Below are 25,305 nucleotides of genomic sequence, written 5' to 3'. Positions count from 1 at the left end.
ATATTTCACTTGTGCCGCTTGTCTGGGTGTCTGCAGGTGAAAAATGGAGTCAATGTTTCCATGACCCGAAGAATGGATTTTTAATAGAAATCGTGTGTTAAGGATTCACTCCGCATATGGTTTTTTTCCATACCGTGCCTGCATGGCTACTGGTTGTCAGGCATCTGATTTATGGATTCATACATAAGATTCCAAGGCCAAAATCTCTTGGAAGTATATTATAAAAATGTACAAATTGTTTCTGAGAATGTGAGCTGACATTTTAACCTCAACTTAAAGCTTGCCGCTTTAGTACAAATCCAATCAATTCCCTGTAAAGAGGCAGAAATTGTTGGGTTCACCTTGCAGGTAGGGGCTTCTATATCATCAGAGGAAGGACCAGTTGGGTCCGAAACATGTAGTGCGGTAATAAAACTACATACTTTCAAAGACTCTCCAGATTTTCTTTAAATTATATGCGTCTATATCATCATTTATTTATATATCTCTGACAAGATGCTCAGTGCTTTATGTTTTTAGAGTTGTAGAGGAAAGCATTACTGTAATAATTTATCTTCTGGCATAATCTGTAGTGGGTCTGGTGCATATTGGAAGGAGGACTAATGCGGTTTGTATTGCTTTTACAGTCCTCTAATAAATACAGCAATAGATATATAGATAAATAGATAAGTAACAGATTTAAGTTGCCCCTTCAGACGGAGTCAGCATATTATCTACCCATTTATGGGTTTCACCAACAGATCTACTCATATCCCCCGAATCCACTATTTTAGGATTTGGCCGAATATCGAACCAAATCCAAACCCTAATTTGCATATGTAAATTAGGGGGAAAAGAGAACCAAGAACGCGGTTGAGAAAGTTTTTAACTTCTTGTTTGTGTGACAAAAAGTCCCATAATTTTTTGGATTCTGATTTGGTTCAGCCAGGCATTTGGATTTGCCCGAATCTGAAAAAAAAGCAGAATTCCCGAATCCTGGATTCAGTGCATCCCTGCTGAAAATCAGACAGATGTCAATGAGAGGTTTTAAAATTCTATCGGACGAGGAGTAAATTGGCACATTAATTTGCTCCTAATCCATGAGTCTCCGTAGGCCCCAATTGATAGGATCGATCAGTTGATTGAGCCCAGAACTGGCCAAGTCTGGCCAGCTTTACAGGAACAATCTGTCTATGCTAATGAGAGGTGCTGTGGTTGTTACATTTTTAGAGTCTTATATGCCGAATATGTCAGTAACAACTCCACTGAAGGTAGAAAAGAAATAAATGAATAAAGGATACATCCATCGCCAATACTGCTATTTAACAGACACTAGGCTTTGGTTTCAAAGCTGTTTAGTTTCCTCTTCACCCTTTCCATGTTCCTGCTCTTTAATCATGCTGCAATGTCAGTAAATATGCACGAATCCTAGCTCAAAGAGCAAACCAGAAACATAAATTCTATGGCACGGTACTGTGGTACACTAGAACCAGAACCGTGTCTATAGCACTTAAAGGGTTTCGCATTTTCGGCACAACGAATAAGACAATGTAGCAACCAATGATTATGAAACACTGACTTGCAAGTGTTGTTTGCTAAAAGGCAGAAATATTATTCAGCATAACTGCAGTTGTTTAAATGCAACATGCCAAGCTACTTGCACAGTCAGCACATCCCTGTTTCAGATTTAGAAATTCATAATGTAAAATACTTGTTATTTGTCCATTATGTTTTGCCACATATTTTGCTCTCCTCTGCAAAAGCACATACAGTGTGTTCTTACACTGACCTTAACACTTTCTCTTAGTGTCGCCTTGCTTTGTTGTTCCATTATGGTAGGTATATTCTGCTTAAACTGGGATCTAATAATTCATGCTTCTGTACTCTCATAGGGATCTTATAGTGTCAAAAGCAAATATATTCTTTTTCATTATAGATCACTAAAATTGAAGGAATATTTCTTTTTTATGCTACATTAGTAAAGATTTTCCCCAAAAACTCTACTAGCAACCCCCGGCAGTTGCTGCTTTTCCATGCTATGCAAGAGATCTTAGGGCTTATTTACAACCCCCCATGCAGTGTGCAAAGTGCAAAAAATAATTGCCCACATGCATTAGGGAGAAAAAGCATGCATTATTTGGATGATACTTTCATCTGATTCCTTACACAGTAGTGTATGCATAGGCAGAGGTGATTATTTGGTTCTAGGAGGCTAATTACAGCTATATACTAAATTGTTTGTTTCATAGTCAAATAGAGCAATAATTCTTGCAAGCACATACAATGCATACAGTGACCATGCTGATTTCTTAGAAGGCTATTAATACATTGTTTAGCAGAAGACCTAGTCAGGGGTTCAGAAAGATACAAGTTCACTAAACCAAGGCAGAATCTGTAAACAGAGTTATCTACACATTTAGCATGGAAACACCACAGACAAAAAATGGAAGAAAAGATTTATGTCCCTATAAATCAAGAATTTGTGGGGAATGCACAAACGTGTCTGTAATTAGATAGTTCCCAAAGTGTAGGTCACAAAATTGTAAAAGTGGTAAGTACAACAAATGTATACAAGGTATCTTGTAGTTTTATGGATTTATCGTAATGTCGCCAACTTTTAAAAAGTAAAAGCAGAATTTGTCATATTGCTCTGTAAAAAGGTTATTGAGCCAAATTGTTATTAATATTTTTATATTCCCCCTCCCCAACGGTTTAATTATGTTTGGGCGCGACCAATTCTCAAAAATGTTTCCCATGCAAAACAAATCTAGCCACACCCGTTTTTGAAACAAACTTGGTAGAGGCGAAAAAATTATGGAAAATGGAAGTTACAACATTTTTCATTACTAACATTTCTGTGAACTCGGCCCTACATGTTCTGCAAAACTGGATGTTCGTCGTAACGTCCTATACAGAAGCAAGTGTTGGCTGATATATAGCCATATACATAAAATAATACATCCTCGATTGTAACGTTAACCTTAATTCCTCTTGGCAATATGTTTCCAAATTTTGTCACATGTGCGTTTTCTGCATATTTTGTCCTAAATATGCAAATCTCATTCTGCAATTGGTTCATCCTGTACTTATGATATTGTATCATGAATGTTCTTTGTATGGATCTAATGCCGCACTCCTATGACTCCTCATAACCTACACTCTGGGGTTAGTTCATCTTTATGTCTCTGTTCTGTCCTAATAGTAAAGTCACATTTTGTCACACAAGTGTTTTCTTGGCTAGCTTTTTCTTGTATTTTTCAGGCTCATCGAGAGCAGATTGGCCCTAGCCCAAGAGTTTGCTAAACACATATTTTAAAATAGAATTCAGCAATTAATAGAAGATAAATGGCAATGTCAATCATGTTGCCTTTCGTAGTTGTTTGTGTTTCACTTGAAATTATTTGTGTTCTGCAGTTTATAACCTTTATTTGTTACACAATAGCATTTTTTTGTTCTCCACTTTATGATTAAGACAATACATTTTTAGATTTTTAGAATTGTTGTACAAAGGTGTTAATGCATTATAGATTCATTTAAACTTGCCAGAATGAAAAACTGCAGAGAATATTACCAAATTTGGCCTTATAATAAAATGGTAATAAGACAAATATTTTTACGGCTTTTTGCGAGCATTGTCAAATATTTGTTACCAAGCCAGTGATTTTATTACTCCTTTTTGTTTAGAATCGGGATTCATTGAGGAATATATTGTTTTCCAGCTGTATAGTTCAGGCATTAGTACTAGTAGATTTTGCAGTTTCACAGCCATCACGCGGGAGTTGTGGAGCCTTAGAATTGTCAGGCAGGCTGAGTTCAGTTTTGGAGAGGTATAGTCAGGATTGGTCCACGGGTTAAGGGCAGGCAGCAAGCAGTGATATTCATACAAAGGATAGAGTAAGCAGCAGAAAAGACATAATTTCTATAATATTATCCATAACCAAACAACCAGATTCTGCCTTACCCCGTCCAATTCTGATGCTTACCATTGTTTAAACTCAAGGAAGCTGGAACCAAGCAGAATTACCTAGCAGTGCTTTATCCATTCATCAAGTTCAAGTTTCAGGTTATCATAAATCCTTTATATATTGTCCAGCTTGATAACAGGTTCATGCTAACCCAAAGCATGTTATGTGAGTAAAGCACTGAGATTTGGGGACACACCGGTATGCGGACACTCATTGTAATGGAAAAGGCCTAACCAGCACCACATATATAAGTCCATCTCCAAGAGAAAAATACTGGACGGGTATTTTACGTAAGTTACTTCCAGCACTATATCCAATATAGACACGGGGAACACTATTTAAAATTATCTTAATAATCCAATAATCACTGGCACCAAAAAGCAAGTCTAGCTTAGAAGTTCCTGCCTACTGCTCACCAATTGTGTTTGTTGGTTTGGGTGCGCACCACCTGAACCACACGCTTAAAAGGTGACAAAGTCTCTACTTAAATACTCTGTTTTAATAATACACAGTAGAAAGCTTTCTTACCAGATTGGTGCTTTGACCCGGGTGCAGCCACCCGAGTCCGTCACAAATGAAAAACGGTATCAATAGTAGTCAGTCTTTGTGACCGCGCACTCCAGACCTCACAGGAAAAAGCCACTGAAGTCAGGATACCTGGAATCCTGAATTCGGTGTTTTTTTTACTGTGCGGTGCCGAGTGCGTTGTCACAAAGACTGACAGGTATTTTACAAAACACCAAACTGTCCTATGTGCATAAGAAAGACTATCAAAACGGTCACAAAATTCTGGTGTCACTTTTTTTTAACAGGAAACAAACATGTCAAAAGTGGGTTGTGGCTAATTTTAATATAATGAATGTGCTGCAAATCTTGACAAAATAGCTACAAATAAGCAAAAAATGGATTGAGCAATGCACAATCCCTGACCCTATGTTTTGCAACTAATTCATATATTGCAAGTGGATACATTCTCTAAACCAGTGATCGCCAACCAGTTGCTCATCAACCCCATGGATGTTGTTGCCAGTGACCTCAAAGCAGGTGTTTATTTTAGAATTCCAGGCTTGGAGGCAAGTTTTGGTTGCATAATAACCAAGTGTACTGCCAAACAGAGCCTTCTGTAGCCTGCCAGTCCACATAGGGGCTACCGAATGGCCAATAAACACATCTTTTATGGTTGTGTTGCCTCCCAACTCTTTTTACAGCTGAATGTGGCTCACAGGTTTAATAAAAGAGTTTTTTTTAATGACAAGTATGATCATCATTGGCATGTCAATAGAAATCACACAACGGTGGACCTAAGATTTAAGATATTTATGGGCAGCAATGCATATTCTCATATTTCTGTGTATATGTAAGGTTGGGAACGTTTCATACTGTGGATTAAGGATTTTTCTTTTGTCTCATATAAGTACAGTCCTGCATTGTTTTGCAGAAATTGCACATGTAATATTACGAGTAGAATAACCTTGAACCCAAAAAAGTTATTTAAGTATGTGGCTCTGTAGTTTCTACGCTTGGCTGATTTGCACTTTTTCTATTGTTTTCTCCCTTTAAGGGTAAGGCCAGACGAGGAGATTCGGGGAGATTTTGTCGCCTGGCGACTTATCGCCACGTCTTTTGCGCGACTATCTCCCTGAACTGCCTCAGCGTTTTTTCCCCATAGGCTCGAATGAAAAGTCGCCTGCGCTAATGCACACGCGGCGATGCGTTTTCAATAGTCGCCCAAAGTTGCCTCACTGAGGCAACTTTGGGCGACTATTGAAAACGCATCGCTGCGTGTGCATTAGCGCAGGCGATTTTGTGCTGTAGCCTATGGGGAAAAGACGCTGAGGCAGTTCAGGGAGATAGTTGCGCAAAAGACGTGGCGATAAGTCGCCAGGCGACAAAATCTCCCCGAATCTCCTCGTCTGGCCTTACCCTTAAGGACAGCTGCTATACAGTTGGTAGTAATTTTCATATAATAGAATCATAGGTTTCCGTTCTGATAGCATGAATAGGTTTAGAAAGGATTGCTGATCAAAAGGATGCCATTGTTTGCTGAGTTATTCTGTAAAGCTGAAATATGTTGCTGCACTAATAAAATGTCTAAAGAGAGATTATGAAATCTTTAGCTACAGAAGTAAGTGGTTTCTTTCATTCAGGAAACAAAGTGTATCTTACTGTGTTAAACTTGGTTCCATTTATACTTTTTTTTTATTACCATAGATATTATAGCCTGCCTCTATTACAGAGCAATTCTACTTTTTGCCTCAATAAAGCTTATATTCTAAAGTACATACCATACACACGCAAGCACACTATGGGCACTTTTATCAGCAGTCAGTTATCCTGTCTGTATGTACCCAGCATGTATTCAGCAGCTCTCCAGTTTGCAGTTTCAGCAATCTGGTTGCTACGGTCCAAATTACCCTAGCAACCATGCATTGAATTGAATAAGAGAGGACCTGAATAGAAAGATGAGTAATAAAAAGTAGCAATGACAATACATTTGTTGCTTTACAGAACATTTGTTTTTATAGATGGGCTCAGTGAACCCCATTTGAGAGCATCAGAAGAAAAAGGCAAATATTTTTAAAAAAAATAACTATAAAAAATTAAGATCAATTAAAAAGTTGCTTAGATCTCGCCATTCTATAACATACTAAAAGTTAACTTTTTTGTAAATCTCTATTTATTGAAAGTTTTTTTGGGGACTAAAAGTTAACTTAAAGGTGAATCACCCTTTTAAGAAACTCTAGCGCTTACCTGGCAACTTTCCTGGTTACCATTTATGTTTCTGCTCTGTGCATGGGTAAGGATTAATGAGAAAAGGGCTAAAGGCCCCCATACACAGACAGATCCCGTCAGATCAAGGACCGCATTGGTTCGTTGATGCGGTCCTCAATCCGACCTCCTTATTCTTCTCATTGTGAGCCCAATATCGTCAATCTCAAGGTGAGCATATCAAGGAGAGATCCGCCAGTTTTGTGATATCGCTAAACAATGGAATCGTCTTATGTAGGGTCAGCTTAAAGGAGACCTTAAACCCCCTGTTAATCAGAAATCCCCATCCCCTTCCGTCCATTGCCCCCCCCCCCCACTGCTTTCTCCCTCCTTAGTATCTCAGTGGAAAAAGTATCCCTGTCGTACCTTGGCATATTCATGCAGAGTAGTGCATATGAGCTCTCCAGCATCATCTTCTGTATCTTCAGATACTCTTCTTTTCCTTCAGCAATCTTCAGAGCTTTCCATGCATGCACGAATACCAGAATGGTCCCAACTGCGCATGCGCGAAAAAGCTCAGTGCCGGCGCTCACTTCCACGAGGAACCAGAAGATACAGAAGATGGCGCCGGAGATGAAGTAGAAGTAATGCATGTTATCAAACCATAGCACAGCAGAGCAGCTTTAAAATTGTCATACAGGTAAGGGACCTGTTATCCAGAATTCTTTGGACCTGGGGTTTTCCGGATAACAGATCTTTTCATAATTTGGATCTTCACACCTTAAGTCTACTAGAAAATCATGCAAACATTCATTAAACCCAATAGGCTGGTTTTGCCTCCAATAAGGATTAATTATATCTTGGCACAAGCTACTGTTTTATTATTACAGAGAAAAGGGAAATCATTATTAAAACTTTCCATTATTTGGATAAAATGAGATCCAAGTGAGCTTTCTGTATAATGGGTTTCCTGATAATGGATCCCATACCTGTATTTTACTGTTGCCCCTCCATGCCTTTTTAGGGCTACAACTATCCTAGAATGGTATCTGGGATTCTGATAAGCCTTTTGCACAGTTCTAATTCCGGTGCACAGTGAGAAGGGGCAGCACCAATCTCCATAGTAGAAGCATTTGTATGACTGAGCACTGGGCTGGATTGCTCTTCATTTTGTTGCACTTTGTAAATGACCCCCAATGATTATTATTTACATTTTGTAAAGTACTACCATTTTTGTAAAAAAAAAAATAATGCAGAATCTCAAGAGGTCTGTGAAAACCTATTTCTTCTCATCACATACATATTGCGCTGCAAGATTATGAAATTTCTTGGAGCAGTCGGAAAGACTAATGATAATAAAACCGCAGGTAATTGCATTCTGGCAGGGCTTTGTATGAGGACAGGTTGTTAAACAGTGCGGCTTCAATTTCAAGCCCCCACTGTGCCTGTCAGTAGAACATTGACTTGGACGAGGCAGAAGTTTGTTTGATCTTTTCAATTTCCTCCTATCTAATCCAGGCACCCAAGCAAAATACCTGGGAGCTCACTATGTTCCAGACTGGTTGCACGGAGAGTTTATTTATCTTTGGTAATAAAGAAAGACAAAGGTCTACCTGTATGTATGAGCCTTCTGTGGCTTGTGTTGTTATAAAGGGACAATATTACATTGGTTATTTCAGCACCATGGTTTTTGTCTTCGTCTGTAAAATGCAGCCACACCATTTCAACACTGTTTCAAGCTAATTCAAGGCAATACAGTTATGGGATCCATTATCCAGAAACCCATTACTTGATGGCCTACTTCCATTGACTCCATTTTATCCAAATAATCCACATTTTTAAAAATGATTTCCTTTTTCTCTGTAATACTAAAACAGTACCTTTTACTTGATCCCAACTTAGATATAATTAATCCTTATTGGAAGCAAAACAGAGTTTATATAATGTTTACATGATTTTCTGGTAGACTTAAAGGGATACTGTCATGGAAATTTTTTTTTCCCCAAAATGAATCAGTTAATAGTGCTGCTCAAGCAGAATTCTGCACTGTAATCCATTTCTCAAAAGAGCAAACAGATTTTTTTTATATTCAATTTTGAAATCTGACATGGGGCTAGACATATTGTCAATTTCCCAGCTGCCCCAAGTCATGTGACTTGTGCTCTGATAAACTTCAATCACTCTTTACTGCTATACTGCAAGTTGGAGTGATATCACCCCCCCTCCCTTTTCCCCCCAGCAGCCAAACAAAAGAACAATGGGAAGGTAACCAGATAGCAGCTCCCTAACACAAGATAACAGCTGCCTGGTAGATCTAAGAAAAGCACTCAATAGTAAAAACCCATGTCCCACTGAGACACATTCAGTTACATTGAGAAGGAAAAACAGCAGCCTGCCAGAAAGCATTTCTCTCCTAAAGTGCAGGCATAAGTCACATGACTGGGGGCAGCTGGGAAATTGACAAAATGTCTAGCCCCATGTCAGATTTCAAAATTGAATATAAAAAAATCTGTTTGCTCTTTTGAGAAACAGATTTCAGTGCAGAATTCTGCTGGAGTAGCACTATTAACTGATGCGTTTTGAAAAAAACATGTTTTCCGATGACAGGATCCCTTTAAGATATGAAGATCCAAATTACTGAAAGACCTGTTACCTGGAAAACCCCAAGTCCTGAGCTTTCTGGATAACAGGTCCCATACCTTTATAACAGTTTCACATTTTGACTTGCATTAGAAAAGTAAATTAAGGTGGTATCAAAAGCTTTAAAAATAGTTTCCTGTAACCATCTGCACCTGAAAATAAAAATATTGCAAGCATCTTCTTCTGAAGGGGACTAGCCCTACCTAACCTTAACGTGTATTATCTTGCTGCTCAGCTAGTCTATGCTCATTGGTGGATGGTCCCCGATATGAATAATGCAGCGGTGATACTAAAAGCCGCCATAGTAGGCCCGCTTGAAGCCTTATCCAAACTTCCGTACCGAGGTGCCTCTTCTTATCATACACCACACCTTCCATGGTCACAGTTGTACAGGCCTTTCAGAAAGCCCAAAAATTGATACAGGGCCTGTATGAGGTTTGGTCTCCTCGAACCCCACTCTGGGGCGATAATTATCTCCACCACTTTCATGGGCTTCAAGACATTACCAGGTGGGCACAGTTGGGAGTCAAAACTTTAAGGGACATTGTCAGTGGTGGTGGATGTAAAACCTATGAGCTACACCCTCCCCCAAATATGTTTTTTAGGTTTCTACTTTAATATAAAATTCCCAACGTACAAGTACAGAGAACATTATAGACAAATAGCAGGGGGCCATTTTACCCATAAAGAGGATCACCGTACCAGAGGCCACCCCTTTAGACTAGAAGAAAAGAACTTTCATTTGAAGCAACGTAGGGGGTTCTTCACAGTCAGGACAGTGAGGTTGTGGAATGCACTGCCGGGTGATGTTGTGATGCTGATTCAGTTAATGCCTTTAAGAATGGCTTGGATGATTTTTTGGACAGACATAATATCAAATGCTATTGTGATACTAAACTCTATAGTTAGTATAGGTATGGGTATATAGAATTTATCTGAGAGTAGGGAGGGGTGTGTGTATGGATGGATGCTGGGTTTTCAATTGGTACCTGATGAACTTTGTCTTTTTTTCAACCCAATTTAAATGTGTAACTGTGTAACTATGAATCAATTTGATTAAGAGACTAGAATATAAATAGGAGAGGGTCTGAATAGAAAGATGAGTAATAAATAGTAGCAGTCATAGGTGGATTTTATTTAAGGCTAGGGTAGGCTAAGCCTCCCCAAACCTGTCTTGACACTTTTACAAGTGTAAATTAAGTAAGGTTAAAAAAAAACAGAGGGAAAAAAACATAAAATCCTTTCTCTGGTGAGCAGCGGTGGAGGAGTTTGAAGGGTCAGTGTATTTTCTGTCACACAGGCAGGCATCTCCCTTCTTTCAAGCATGTTTGAATACTGATTGGTTTGCCCTGAGAGTTTAAGTCCCGGCAGTACTTCTGAGCAATTCGATTGGCTGGTAGGTTAACTTTGAACCTCGCTCCAACCAATCATATTCCTGCACTGGGACTTAGACTTTCAGGGCTGAACGAGCAGCATGGAGTGGAGATGCCACAGAGATCTGGAATTTCTGTTGGATTTATAAGATTTCTGCTGCTGACACAGAGGTAATGAGCCCTCCACCTCCCTGAATTATTAGTGCCATAAATAATACCAGTTTCAGATCATAAAGAGGCAAAGGCTTTGGGAATCTTGTTTATAAAACCACTATTTTTCTGCTTTCTCTCCCTAAAAACAACATTTATTTAGACTAATCTTCCAGCCCATATGTGCTTGTGGATTTGTAGCTTTTCCCACCATACCGGCATTAACCCATCTCATGTCATAGCAAACCCTGCTATTTTTTAATTAAACCCACCCCATGTGAATTAAACATTGGTTTGATTACACATTAGAAGCTATAAATACAAGATAGTTGCAAAAAGGGTAGAGTGATAGGTGTGTGTACAAGATAAGGGTTAATGCTGAACAAAATATTTATTTATCCTGATATATGTTCTGTGGGTATTACACATGAAATTGCATGTACTGAGGGTATTTTACAAGAAACTGGCACTGCAATTAAAGGGGTTGTTCACCATCTAATGTTTCTGTATCCATTAGATAATGAGCCTGGTGTACCATTACTCACTATACTGGAGGGTGTCAGTGCCCACTGCCCCTCACTTTATATAATATACCTGTGTGAAAGTATCCACTGCTGGATGCTATAGATCAGGGGTCCCCAACCTTTTGTACTCATGAGCCACATTTAAATGTAAAAAAGAGTTGGAGAGCAACACAAGCATGAAACAGTCCATAGGGACGTCAAATAAGGGATGTAATTGGCTATTTGGTAGCCCCTATATGGACTGGCAGCCTACAGGAGTATCTGTTTGGCAGTACATCTGGTTTTTATGCAACTAAAACTTGCCTCCAAGCCAGGAATTCAAAAATAAGCACCTGCTTTGAGGCCACTGAGAGCAACATCCAAGGGATTGGTGAGCAACATGTTGCTCGCGAGCTACTGGTTGGGGACCACTGCTATAGATCAACTGTTAGGAAGGCAGTCAGACAGATTTCATTTAGAGAAAAAGTTAAACTGATAGACGTGTCTTTTATTTCAACTTTAATTATCATGCTACTACATCAGTGCACAAATGTACATGGGGTGTAAGCACTGCCTCTCACAGTATTTAATGTACTTGGGTGCCATTACCCACTTTCTCTAACTGTACATAATGTACTTGGGGTGTAAATTCTCACAGCCAAAGTGCTTGCTGCATGGCCACCCCTCCCATTGTATAATATGACTGTGTTGATTCTATTACCTATTTCTCATGGTATAATTGCTGGAAATGACTGATAGCATACATTAACTGTCTGCCTTTCAGTGAGTGCTGCCATGTCAATATTTGTTGTGTCCATATGCAGTTTGACAACAAAGCACCCAAAAATATTTTCTGATTGCTCAGAATTAGAATCACAATACAGTTATTCCAGTACAGGTATAGGATCCCTTATCCGGAAACCTAATATCCAGAAAGCTCCAAATTACGTCTCCCATAGACCCCATTTTATCCAAATAGTCCAAATTTTGTCTCTGTAATAAAAAAACAGTAGCTTGTACTTGATCCCAACAAAGATATAATTAATCCTTATTGGAAGCAAAACCAGCCTATTGGGGTTATTTTAGTTTAAATGAATTTCTAGTAGACTTAAGGCATGAAGACCCGAATTACAGAAAGATCTGTTATCCGGAAAATCCCAAGTCCTGAGCATTCTGGATCTTATACCTGTACTAGTAAATCAGAGGGTATTTATTGGATAAAGCACTCCCTTGGGCTTTGTCACAGTTTCCACTGATAATTGGTTTGATAATTATTATACAAGTCCCCATGTAAGTTAGTCTGTGCATGGCCAACTTTAGCCTCCCCAAACAAAAAGGTCACGCTCCACCTATGGTAGCCTTACAGAGCATTTGTTTTTTAGATGGAGTCAGTGACCTCTATTTCAAAGTTAGTAAGAGTCAGAAGAAGGAGAAGGCAAATAATTAGAAAACTATAAAAAAAATAAGAAGTGGAGAGTCTGAAAGGCTGTATTGATTTCCAGGTAAATAAGGGGAATGTTTGAAAGGTTATTGTAGGGAATTCCAGGGCCAGGTAGAAACTAGTGAGAAGTCTTAAGCTGGCCATAGATGCAAAGATTTCCAATCTCCCGACCCGCCACTAACCATTCAGATCAAAGTCTTACCAGTCAGATTAGTTAAAGAACAGATCAGCTGATGTTCTGCCCCTGACAGCAATCGTACGATATCTATGTCCAACCAAAGCTAGTGACAGTCTCCCACTGAAAATCGTACGATCGGCAATACACGCAGAGATATTATCGGCAGCCGACAGAAATTTTCGAACCTGTCCGATCGACCAAACGACCGATCTCCGCCGGACTAAAAAATGCCGGGACTCTCCACACACGGTCCAAATATCGTACGAATCCTCAATTCGTACGATCAGATCTTTGCGTCTATGCCCAGCTTTACGGTCAAGAACTGAATGTACTGATGATAGTGGAAAAGAGGTCAGACTGTCAGAAATATGGTGAAGAGGGCTTTAAGGGTTATAAGTTTTTAGGTCACAGCTGCAATATTGCAAAGACTTACATCATAACAGACCTTGAATGTGAGGAGCCAATTAAGAGATTTGAATTGGAGAGCAGCTGATCTAAAACTGAGATAAGGTGGATGAATCAATAACATTTAGAACTGAAGACGAAAGTAGTGAAATATGGAACGTTGCAGTTATCTAGGTAGGAAATCTTTAGATTAAATAAGTGTTTTGGGGGTTTCTAAGGTTAGTGTGAATTACAGTAGGCAATGTTGCACATACTATATGACAGGGTTTGACAAGGGGTTGGATGTGTGCGCTGTAAGGGAGCGATCCAACAAAACTCCCAAACCTGGATGGTTGAATGAAAGGGGATCTTGTTGACTATGAGGGAAATGTAAGGTACAGGGAAGGGTGTAATGAATGATATGGATCCCTTTTTGGAGAGGTAGTACTGTGACATCCAGGTGAAGCTGGAAGAAAGGCAATATGTGACTCAGGGTTGAAAAAAGGAAGAGGAGTAAACAGTACACTGGAGAGTTCTGATTAACTGCTGTCCATTTCTCTATATACACCAATATACTCTCTATATAGAGAGAATATATATATTGAACTGGAGATTTTAAAACTTGTCATATTTCCCCAGTCATGTTTCCATCTAAGACAAGGTACTAGTCTAAAGGTTCACATGGGTGCTGCCAATATTTGACATAAAATGAATCTGACCCACTGAAGTAATCATGAAGCCGATACTGAGAGTAATTAGTGGTGTTGCAATGTGCAGAGCGACTGCCAGTTTCCATTTGTTTATGGAATCAGAGCAAATAAGTGTGGTGTGTTTCTGTTCTCTAATTGCAGACATTTTTAGTCTTGAGTATTCAGCACCTCTCCATTCAGTCTCACAGACAGCGTTTTATACAGAGCTTTAGATAATGCAGGTCCAAGATCTGTGCCAAATCCAAGAACTCATGCTTTCAGAAATGGTTACAACATCTGAAATAAAAGCTAGATAGAGGAGAATGAAGGTCAAAATGCCCAGCACATTTGGAACATCAGAGTTTGTCCTCCCCAGATCGGACTGATTTGCACGTAGGTACCCAAACTGATGCAGGATTCTACCGTAATTATTCAGTCTGTATGAACTGAATGTTGCATATGAATACTGTATATACATCTGGTGTTTCCTGCATTACCATATTCATAAAGTCATATTGAAAGTTATATAGTGGCTGATGTAACAGGTTTAAATGGAATTTTTAGGAGCATTTGTTCTGTCCCCAGAGAGCCACTGATGTAAGACAGAGCGTAAGTTTATTCTGAAGGCATACAAGTTGCAGAACTGCGCCTTAAAATATAGCCCTGTCAACAAACCCAAACACAATTCATTGAAGTGCAAAACTTTCCTAAATTGAAAATACAAAGCTGGCATGAGTCTACATGAAAATGTTTGGCAGTAACCATGCACTCCTTCATTTCTAGAATTCCTGAAGGTCAGAGTTTTATGTGTGTCATTTTCACAGTGTGTTCTGTTTCATCTGCACAATCCTCTAACTGCTAAGCAGCTATTGCTACAGTCCAAAAGGTGATCAGTACTGAGCTACATTTCTCATGTTGACTTTTTTTATTTACAGTCATATGAAAAAGTTTGAGAACCCCTCTCAGCCTGCATACTAATTTACTCCACTTTCAACAAAAAAGATAACAGTGGCATCTCTTTCATTTCCGAGGTGCATCTGAGTACTGGGGTGTTTTCTGAACAAAGATTTTTAGTGAAGCAGTATTGAGTTGTATGAAATGAAATCAAATATGGAAAACTGGGTGTGCAAAAATTTGCGTACCCTTATAATTTTGATCATTTGAATGCATGTAACTGCTCAGTACTGATTACTGGCAACACCAAATTGGTTAAATTGGCTGTGATAAGCCTTGAACTTCATAGGCAGGTGTGTCCAATCATGAGAAAAGGTATTTAAGGTGGCCAATTGCGAGTTGTGCTTCTTTTTGACTGTCCTCTGAAGAATGACAGCATGGGATCCTCAAAGCAACTCTCAAAAGATTTGAAAACAAAGATGGTTCAGTATCATAGTTTAGGGGAAGGCTACAAAAAGCTATCTCAGAGGTTTAAACTGTCAGTTTCAACTGTAAGGAATGTAATCAGGAAATGGAAGGCCACAGGCACAGTTGCTGTAAAACCCAGGTCTAGCAGGCCCAGAAAAATACAAGAGCAGCATATGTGGTGGATTGTGAGTTACAGACAACCCAAAGATCACCTCCAAAGACCTGCAAGAACATCTTGCTGCAGATGGTGTATCTGTACATCGTTCTACAATTCAGTGCAATTTGCACAAAGAACATCTGTATGGCAGGGTGATGAGAAAGAAGCCTTTTGCACTCACGCCACAAACAGAGTCGCTTGTTGTATGCAAAAACTCATTGAGACAAGCCACAGTCATTTTGGAACAAATTGCTTTGGACTAATGAGACAAAAATTGAGTTATCTGGTCATAACAAAAAGTGTTTGGGGCTGTGTGGCTAGTTCAGGGACTGGGGCCCTTGTTAAAATTGAGGGTCGGATGAATTCAACCCAATATCAACAAATTCTTCAGTATAATGTTTAAGCATCAGTCACAAAGTTGAAGTTAAACAGGGGTAAGACAATGACCCTAAACACACTTTAAAATCTTCAAAGGCATTTATGCAGAGGGAGAAGTACGGTACAATATTCTGGAATGGCTTTCACAGTTCCCCAACTTGAATATCATGGAAAATCTATGGGATGATTTGAAGCAGGCTGTCCATGCTCGGCAGCCATCAATTGAACTGAACTGGAGAGATTTTGTATGGACGAATGGTCAAAAATACCTCCATCCAGAATCCAGACACTCATCAAAGGCAATAGGAGGAGTCTAGAGGCTGTTACATTTGCAAAAGGAGGCTCAACTAAGTATTGATGTAATATCTCTGTTGGGTGCCCACATTTACTGTATGCACGTGTCTAATTTTGTTATAATGCATATTGCATATTTTCTGTTAATCCAATAAACGTTATCTCACTGCTGAAATACTACTGTTTCGATAAGGCATATTCTATATTAAAAGGAAGTTGCTACTTTGAAAGCTGAGCCAATGATAAACAAAACTCTAAAGAATTAAGAGGGGTTCCCAAACTTTTTCATATGACTGTATATTCAGGCTGATCCCTCACATTTTGTCTACAGTAAATACCCATTTTTATAGTCATTTTCTTTTAATGACTGATGACATAACTTTATTTGCATAGTGGTTTCCCAAAGCTTCCAGCCTGGAAAGAACCTATGTACAATGGTGACCCTGCAGAAGAAGCATTTCATCTGTGCCAAGAGTTTTCTGTCTAAATATTCAAGTTTTTTTTTTTACAGTGACAGTTGTGAAGTTGTGGAATTCTCTCCCTGGATCAGTCATGTTGGCTTATACATTAGATGGCTTTAAGAAGGCGTTGGATGGCTTTTTAGCAAGTGAGCGAATGCAGGGTTATGGAAGATCCCTCATAGTACAAGTTGATCCAGAGACTGATCCGATTGCCATCTTGGAGTCAGGAAGAAATTGTTTCCCCCTCTGAGGCAAATTGGAGAGGCTTCAGATGGGTTTTTTTTTGCAGATGATGTATAGACTTAAAAGTTTGAACTTGATGGACGTGTGCCATTTTTTTCAACATAACTTACTATGTTATTATGTTACAACCAATTTTGTATGGACCTCACTTTGTGCATGGGGACTTTATCATTGTGAAGCTTAGATTGTAAGCTCCACTGGGTCAGGAACTAGTGTGGAAAATGTATAAACTCTGTAATGTGCTGAGGAATATGTCAGTGCTGTATACAGTAAAGAAGAAGAAACGTGGAAGTGCCTATCCCAAATGCCACATAAATTGTTGAAAATGGCACGCTGTAGTGTTTGCTTTCACTGAAACCAGGGGCCCTGTCCCAAACCATGAACAACAACATCAGGCAATTATTTCTCCACTGCCAAGCTTTACCGTTGGCAGTGCACATTAAGGCAGGTAGCCTGGTGAAGCATGTTTTTAAAGTGTTTCTAGGGAAAGTGTTTCTAGTGTTGCAGAGTGTTCACCTTTTCTAAACTAGCATTGAGTAAACAGATATTTCCATTAGATATTTTGGATATATATCTATTTTCAATTTATTCACCTGAGGTCGTCACACAGCCGGTAATCCTTTTGTATGGCTCCCACTTGAAACAGAGGGGTTGCTGACCCCATAATCCCTACAGCTGCTATGTGCAATGCCATAATGAAATATATGTAGTCAAGACACTGGAGGCTTCATCTTGCTGTCCTATGAATGTGACAGTCTGTCTTGATTTATACCCATATTCATTCTCTATTGACCAAATAGAAGTGCTGCAGTGGGATTGAACAAGTTCTACTTGTATGTGAATGGCAGGAAGCCATTTGTGAAACTATTGGTGCTGCTAAATGTTTATACTTCATAATCACTTCATATACAGTTGTCCAGGACAATTTATGAAGGACAGAAAGAAATTACACTGTTTGCTGGAGAATACAACTGTGCTGTTTGCTCAGTTACTGTATATACCTGTATAATTAAGATCAGTTCCACTAATTAGAAGCTGTATGCATGTAGTGTAATTTCAGTATAAGTACAGTATATATAGTGAATAAAGTACCCCCTCTTGTAAAATATAAGGATATTATAAGTTACCGAGGAGTTTCATGACCATATAAAAACACGAGGCCGAAGGCCGAGTGTTTTTATACAGGTCATGGAACTCCGAGGTAACTTCTAATATCCTCATATTTTGCAACTGGGGGTACTTTATTTATTATAATACACAAATTTCAATGAGTCGTGACAGAAATGACATCAGAACTCACCGTTTATAACTGATGACATCAGAACTCACCGTTTATAAGGATATAATTTACAGGATATTCATGGCTTTTGTGTATTATATACGCTTATGGGATACATTATCCCGAAACCTGTTATCCAGAAAGCTCTGAATTAAGGAAAGGCTGTCTATTATAGACACTATTTTATCCAAATAATCCAAATTTTTTAAAAAATATTTCCTTTTTCTCTGCAATAATTAGGGATGCACTGAATCCAGGATTCGGTTCGGGATTCCGGCAGGATTCAGATTCGGCCGAATCCTTCTGCCCGGTTGAACCAAATCCGAACCCTAATTTACATATGCAAATTAGGGGCTGGGAGGGAAATTGCGTGACTTTTTGTCACAAAACAAGGAAGTAAAAAATGTTTTCCCCTTCCCACCCCTAATTTACATATGCAAATTAGGGTTCGGATTCAGTTAGGTATTTGGCCGAATCCTTCGCCAAGGATTCGGGGGTTCGGCTGAATCCAAAATAGTGTTGATTCGGTGCATCCCTAGCAATAATATAACAGGACCTTGTACTTGATCCCAGCTACCGGTAATTCATCCTTATTGGAAGCAAAACCATTTTATTGGGATTATTTATGATTTTCTAGTAGACTTGTATGAAGATCCAAATTATGGAAAATCCCAGGTCCTGAGCATTCTGGATAACCGGTTCCATACCTGTAGATATTGTCTTTAAAGGGTCGGTGGTTCTTTCAGTGAGCTTTTACTATGTTATAGAATGGCTAATTCTAATCAACTTTTTGATTTTTTTTTATCGGTTTTGAATTATTTGTAGCCTTCTTTTTTATTTTTATTGCTTCTTTTTATTACACGTCTTTCTATTCAGGCCTCTCCTATACATAGGAGTTATTCAAACTAATGCATGGTTATTAGATTAATTTGAATCCTAGCAACGAGATTGCTGAAATTGCAAACAGGTGAACTGCTGAATAAAAAGCGAAATAACTCGAAAATTACATATCGTAAAAAATTAAAACCAATTGCAAATTGTCTCACAATCTCATACTCTACATCATACTAAAAGTTAATTTAAAGGTGAGCAATCCCTTTAAAACATCAGTCTTTTTTGGATTTGTAAATTCTTTTCTGAGGTGGTTTGGATGCGCTCTAATTCAAAGTATTTTATCTTTGCTGTATTGTCATGTTTATGTATTTATTCTCTGCTGCTGTCTTCATTTCAGTTCAAGTTCAGATATTCTGAGAGACATTGATGAAGCCGTGACAAGTGAAGATTCCAGTTCAAGTCTGTAAGTATCTTCCAGACTAACTTTGGCTTAGCTGCAAAGTATTATCCCTGCATTCATCAGGATTTTATACTGCTGGAAAAGAGAAACATCTGCCCAGAAATTACTTTTGCTTTGATGTAGACAATCCAACCCAGAATCAGAAATTCCTTGGCTTTACAAGGCTGTAAGTGTAGTTGTCAGTTTTATATGTGCTCACATCGTTGTCATCTTGTGCTAGATCTGCATAAAACAATAAATTATGGTCCATGGAATTAAAAATCCACACATGGATGAGAAATAAAAACAGCTTGCTCCATCCAGTTCTAATTGTCTCAGGCCCCGGCAACTTACCTTGCGTTTATTTACAATTACTACAATTTTTTCAACAACTATTGATTATCCAGGGATACTAATTTGCAAGCAGCTTACCAAGTACACTTTAGAAATAGGTAACAGACATTTTTGATGAAGGTCCCACACTGTGAATAATGTGCTGAAATGATTAAAGTGTCAGTATTTGCTAAATGCATCTGTATTCTGCATATGGCTTGAGGCACACAAAGCATTTTGCTTATTTAAATTGAACAAGTTAACGAGTAATGCATATCCTCCAAATAGATAACAGACCATGCGGCATACCCATTTTAAATGTCTGTTAGCCACTACAAATTATTATTTAAATACACTCTCTGTAAAATGTACTTGTTGGACTGTGCTTAGAATAGCGGAATAGAACTGTACAAGCAGAATTTTATGATTTCTCTATGTATATCTGTTACCAAGCTATACCTTACTAGGTAGGCCCTCGCACACCCTTTATTCAGATAGCCAGCTTACCCCGGTGCTCAGTGTTTGAAGGATACGGCAACCTACGAAATCCAGCGAAGAAAAAACACACCGGCACAGGAGGGATGTAATTGCAGGGAAACCCCTTGCAAAAACTTTTTTTGGCAAGGGGTTTCCCTGCAATTACATCCCTCGTGTGCCAGTGTATTTTTTCTTCCCCAAGCTATAGCTTGCCATTTCAGTCATTACATGTTCTTATTAATAAAGCTTAGCACATTCTGTTATTTTGGTGTCAAGGTAGTAAATACACAATTTTCACCATAGAGCTTTACAACAATGTAATAGTTAGCACTATTCTGGTTCCTGGGCATATCCAAAATACTGAATATTTATATGCAGTTAATGTGCTCAAAATTCGTCATCTTCAAAACACGCAACAGTTGCCAGTACTGCAGTCACCAAACGAGCAGATCTTTGTCAGATTAGGCCACCTACATATCCAGCTGCCCCTGGGCCAATAACTGCATCGCAATAAGTAGTGTTGGACTGGGGGGCCCAGGGCCCACCGGACCTGCTGCCTTATGGGCCCCCACACCACCCCAGCCACAATCCCTCCTCTGCCCCCCCCCCTCCGCTCTTACCTATTCCTTTGTGCAGCAGCGAATGGGGCCAGGGAGGGATGGGCAGTGTCAGAGCCACGAAGAGAGGATCCAAGACAGTGCTTAAAGTAGGGAGTGGATCTGGGCTGGCGGGCCCATGAGAGCTTGGGCCCACCAGATTTTTTCCCCTTGCCCCGCCGGCCCAGTGCAACCCTGATAATAGAAACCTTTGCAAGTTTGTCGGGAGAGGGCCACATAGGGGCACCAATGTGTTCACTGCCCCAACAGGAGTTTTGAACCTGTCCGATAGATATATGGGAAGTGTTTAGCTAGATATCTATTGGATAGACAGTCAGGGAGGGTCCATACACACGTATAATCACAACTTGGAATAAATAATTCCTTAACCAGCACTTCCTTTTGTGATGTCTTTTTATTTTACATACACATGATACAAAATTCCAATGTTCCGGACCTCTTTGGGACCTTTTTCAAGGATAGTGTGTATTGTGCAAAGTGAGCTTTAAGTTATGTGTATGTAAAATACTTTTGGAATTATTTATTCCAAGTTGTCTCAGGCCTATATTGACAAACAAGTTTTTATTTTCAACATTTATTAGACCTGAGTCTGTGACATTTAAAAAAAAAAAACTTTTTTGAAGACCTGCGAGTGCTGTCACTTCTACTGTGTTGTTACTTTTTTTTTTTGGCATTAGCAGCCAGTTACTTCTGAGAGTACCTTATATATGATATGCACCAGAAACTTTCAAATGATTTAGTGAAGAGTTTTATATACTTCACATGATCTGTTACTGTCAAATCTGATTATACCGATGTAATAGTGATAGGTTTGTAGTAGCACATTGTGTTGGAATATAAATAGGATTTACCCAAGGCATACGTATGTATTTAATCCCACCCTAGGCCAAGCAGTATTAGGAGGACGGTACATATTCCAATAAAGTACCAAATGTTAAACCACTTTGCTTGTCAGTATATCTGATTTACAGGTCTCTATGCAATAGAATTATCCCTTTCTCTTTCCTTCCATGACGCACACTAGATACTGAGAGGCAGAATCCTTTACTGAACTAGTCACGTTATGATTACTCCTCACATATTTGTCTCGTTTGTACTCCAGCTTTTATTTGTACCAGCCAGTGAAATATTACCCAACAGCTAAAACAGGCGCCTCACACAAATGAAGGAAAACCCTAACATAAACTTCACTTATAATCCTCTCATGTATATCATCTTGATTTGTGTTTGTTGGAAAGTTAACCATCACGAGTGAAACAAATGACCCAATAGAAGTTATCTTTTTGAATTTTCAAAAACTTTCATTGATACTGTGGCAATTGTGTTCTGGAAATCCTAATGGTTTACTGTCTCTGTCCTGACAAAGGATACACATAGCAGGAGCTGCAATTTTATTTGATAATTCCTTCTTTTCAATATGGTGTTTTTCTTTAGATGTAGATAGTATTCTCTTTTATTTGTTGTATATTTTATTTATCTTGTCTACTGCAGGTGGTTGTAGCTGTTGGTGTTCGTTACTTAAAGTAGACAATTGGGAAAATGAACAATACGAATATTTCTAAATATTATCAGTTCTATAAGTTTCTTCACTATCTTCAGTACCGTATATACCCGAGTATAAGCCGAGTTTTTCAGCATCCAAAATGTGCTGAAAAAGTCTACCTCGGCTTATACTCGGGTCAGCGGTACCCGACCCGAGTTGCTGAGATTGCAGTCACTTTTAATCATTCCTATACCAACAGTTCACTTGGGGAGAGACTGCAATATCCCACAATGCCCTCTGTTGGTTATATGAAAGATTAACAGTGACTGCAATATCACACAGCGCCATCTGTTGGTTGTATGAAAGAATAACAGTGACTGCAATATCACACAGCACCCTCTGTTGGTTGTATGACAGGGACTGCAATATCACACAGCGCCATCTGTTGGTTATATGGAAGAATAACAGTGACTGCAATATCACACAGTGCCCTCTGTTGGTTATATCAAAGAATAACAGTGACTGCAATATCACACAGCGCCCTCTGTTGGTTATACGAAAGATTAACAGTGATGGCAATATCACACAGCACCCTCTGCACATGGTAGTCGGACAATGCACATAGTAATCCGTTTGGCAATTCTCTGTCACCATCAGCTTTGCAAAGAAGTCCGGTTGATCGCTGGGGGGGTCGCTTTGGCAGAATGTGCGCTGCTGGGAGACAGGGCTGTAGTTGTATCTAGGCTTATACTAGAGTCAATAAGTTTTCCCAGTTTTCGTAGGTAAAATTAGGTACCTCGGCTTATACTCGGGTCGGCTTATACTCGAGTATATACGGTATTCTGTCTCTGTTCATGCAGTTTTTTTGCCAGTGGGTTATTTTGAAAGCCAGTAAGCTCTAATGCGTCTTGCCAAACACTTGGGGCAGATTTATCAAAATGTGAGATTAGAGCTCACCATATAAACATTCACTTATTTTCTATTAATTCCTGCAGGAATTTTAGAGTAAAAGTTCACATTCACAATTTGATGAACACTAATTCTAAATATCCCAAAGGAATGAATAGAAAGTGAGTGAATTTTTTTACAGCGGGCTCTAATCTCACTTATGATAAATCTGCCCCGTCTCTCACTCTATTTTCTGCACGTAGAGGCAAATTGCTCAGAGGAGAATAGTGTAAAATAATAGATTAATAGATTTTAATGTTTAATTGATTATATATATGTATATAAAGTTATTTAATCGATATATATAGCTATATATATATATATATATATATATATATATATAGATCTATATATATATATATATATATATATATATATAGATATATATATATATATATATATATATATATATATATATATATATATATATATATATATATATATATATATATATATATATAGTTATTTAATCAAGTTTTGTGGTATTTCCCCCTTTAAATGAAAACCACATTATAATGTGATGCTCATGCCAGAATTTATAATGATATTAGTCGTGCCTAAAGGGGACCTGTCACCCACACCTGAAAATCTGTATAATAAGTCATATTAAAATTAATCATGAAACCCACAATTTTTTTATTAAAATAACCATACTTGTAAATTATTTTAAAACTGTCAGCTGTCAATCATATATTGCCTGCCCCGTCTCTGTGCCTAAGGCATAGAGGTGGAGCAAGCAATTCCTTTCACTTTCCATGCAAATTTTATGCAATTTACTGCCTGGTAACCAATCCGTGGAAACCAAGAGAGAAAGTAGTGTTTTGGCTATTATGTTAGACATCCACTCACTCCAGCCTTTATACATAACATTTTAGCCTAACTATATTAGAAACATTTTTTATTATGCACAGCCTATCTATTTACCCAGTTTTTATCTTTACACTGAACAATTCCTTTAATAACATTGTCCACAAAATGGCTGCTGCCTGTTTCACATAATGGTGAATTCCAAAACTGAAAGAAACATGATTTAAATCATTTATATAGTGTAACTGAAGTTTATTTTGCTCGAATAACACCATAAAACAGGATTTGAAATTATTTTTTAGGGTGACAGGTCCCCTTTAAAAGTTAGTATTTAGGCCATGAGGTTGCTGCTGCGCAAATAGACAAAAGAGTTCACATGTACATTAATCTTCTGAAATTTACTTATTGACCTACTAAGTGTGTGAGCTCCAGGTCATTTTGTAGTGTTGTTGAATTTCTGAGTTATTACAGATTAGGGGTGCACCGAATCCACTATTTTGGAATCGCCCCCCCCCCCGAATCCTTCGTGAAAGATTCGGCCGATTACCGAACCGAATCTGAATCCTAATTTGCATATGCAAATTAGGGGTCGGAAGGGGAAAACTTTTTTTACTTCCTTGTTTTGTGAAAAAAAGTTATGCAATTTCCCTCCCCATCCCTAATTTGCATATGCAAATTACTATTCAGATTCGATTCGGCCAAATCTGAATCCTGCTGAAAAAGGCTGAATCCTGGCCGAATCCTGGTTTCGTTGCATCCCTATTACAGAGGTATAGGGAAGAGATTTATGTTTTAGAAGATAGATAGATGATAGTTAAATTGTAGATAATAGATAGACCCCTGGGAACTATTGCAGCCTGTGTTTTGGAGCCTGGTGCATTGTCTCTTATTCTTATTCAGCTTCTCTTTCAGCGAGGAAACATTGAGAAGTAAATGGAAGCTATGCATGAATCAAGGTTTTTCAATAGAAACACGAAATGTTCTCATTCAACCAGTTACATATGCTCCATCATATTTTTATTATGATGCGAAACCCATCAAAGCATTCTTCTAATTCTTTTGATTCATTCATCTTTCTGCTGCTAGGAGACATGAGTAAAATGGTGACTTCATCACCAGGCAGATACATTTTATGGCTTTCTGTTCATTTCTATGATTAGATGTTGCATTTGCTCCTTGGCT

The 25,305-nt window shown here is 38.6% G+C and overlaps 1 protein-coding gene across 5 annotated transcripts in view; it reads left to right on the top strand.

Annotated features, from left to right (window-relative positions):
• Window positions 1-25,305, top strand: part of rad18.L (RAD18, E3 ubiquitin protein ligase L homeolog) — a 195,883-nt gene that overhangs the window by 111,157 nt on the left and 59,421 nt on the right. For 4 of the 5 annotated variants that reach the window (XM_041590812.1, XM_041590810.1, XM_041590807.1 and 1 more), the window contains one exon: window positions 19,417-19,482. The exons of the other annotated variant lie outside the window; for it this stretch is intronic. In XM_041590812.1, coding sequence (XP_041446746.1) covers window positions 19,417-19,482 — 66 coding nt within the window. The remainder of the gene's footprint in view (window positions 1-19,416; window positions 19,483-25,305) is intronic. 5 annotated transcript variants of the gene reach the window in all.

This window comes from Xenopus laevis, chromosome 4L, assembly GCF_017654675.1.
Source record: "Xenopus laevis strain J_2021 chromosome 4L, Xenopus_laevis_v10.1, whole genome shotgun sequence".
Classification (NCBI taxonomy): Eukaryota; Metazoa; Chordata; class Amphibia; order Anura; family Pipidae; genus Xenopus; species Xenopus laevis.
The sequence above is the reverse complement of the archived record's forward strand: the minus strand, read 5'-3'. Positions and strand labels throughout refer to the sequence as shown.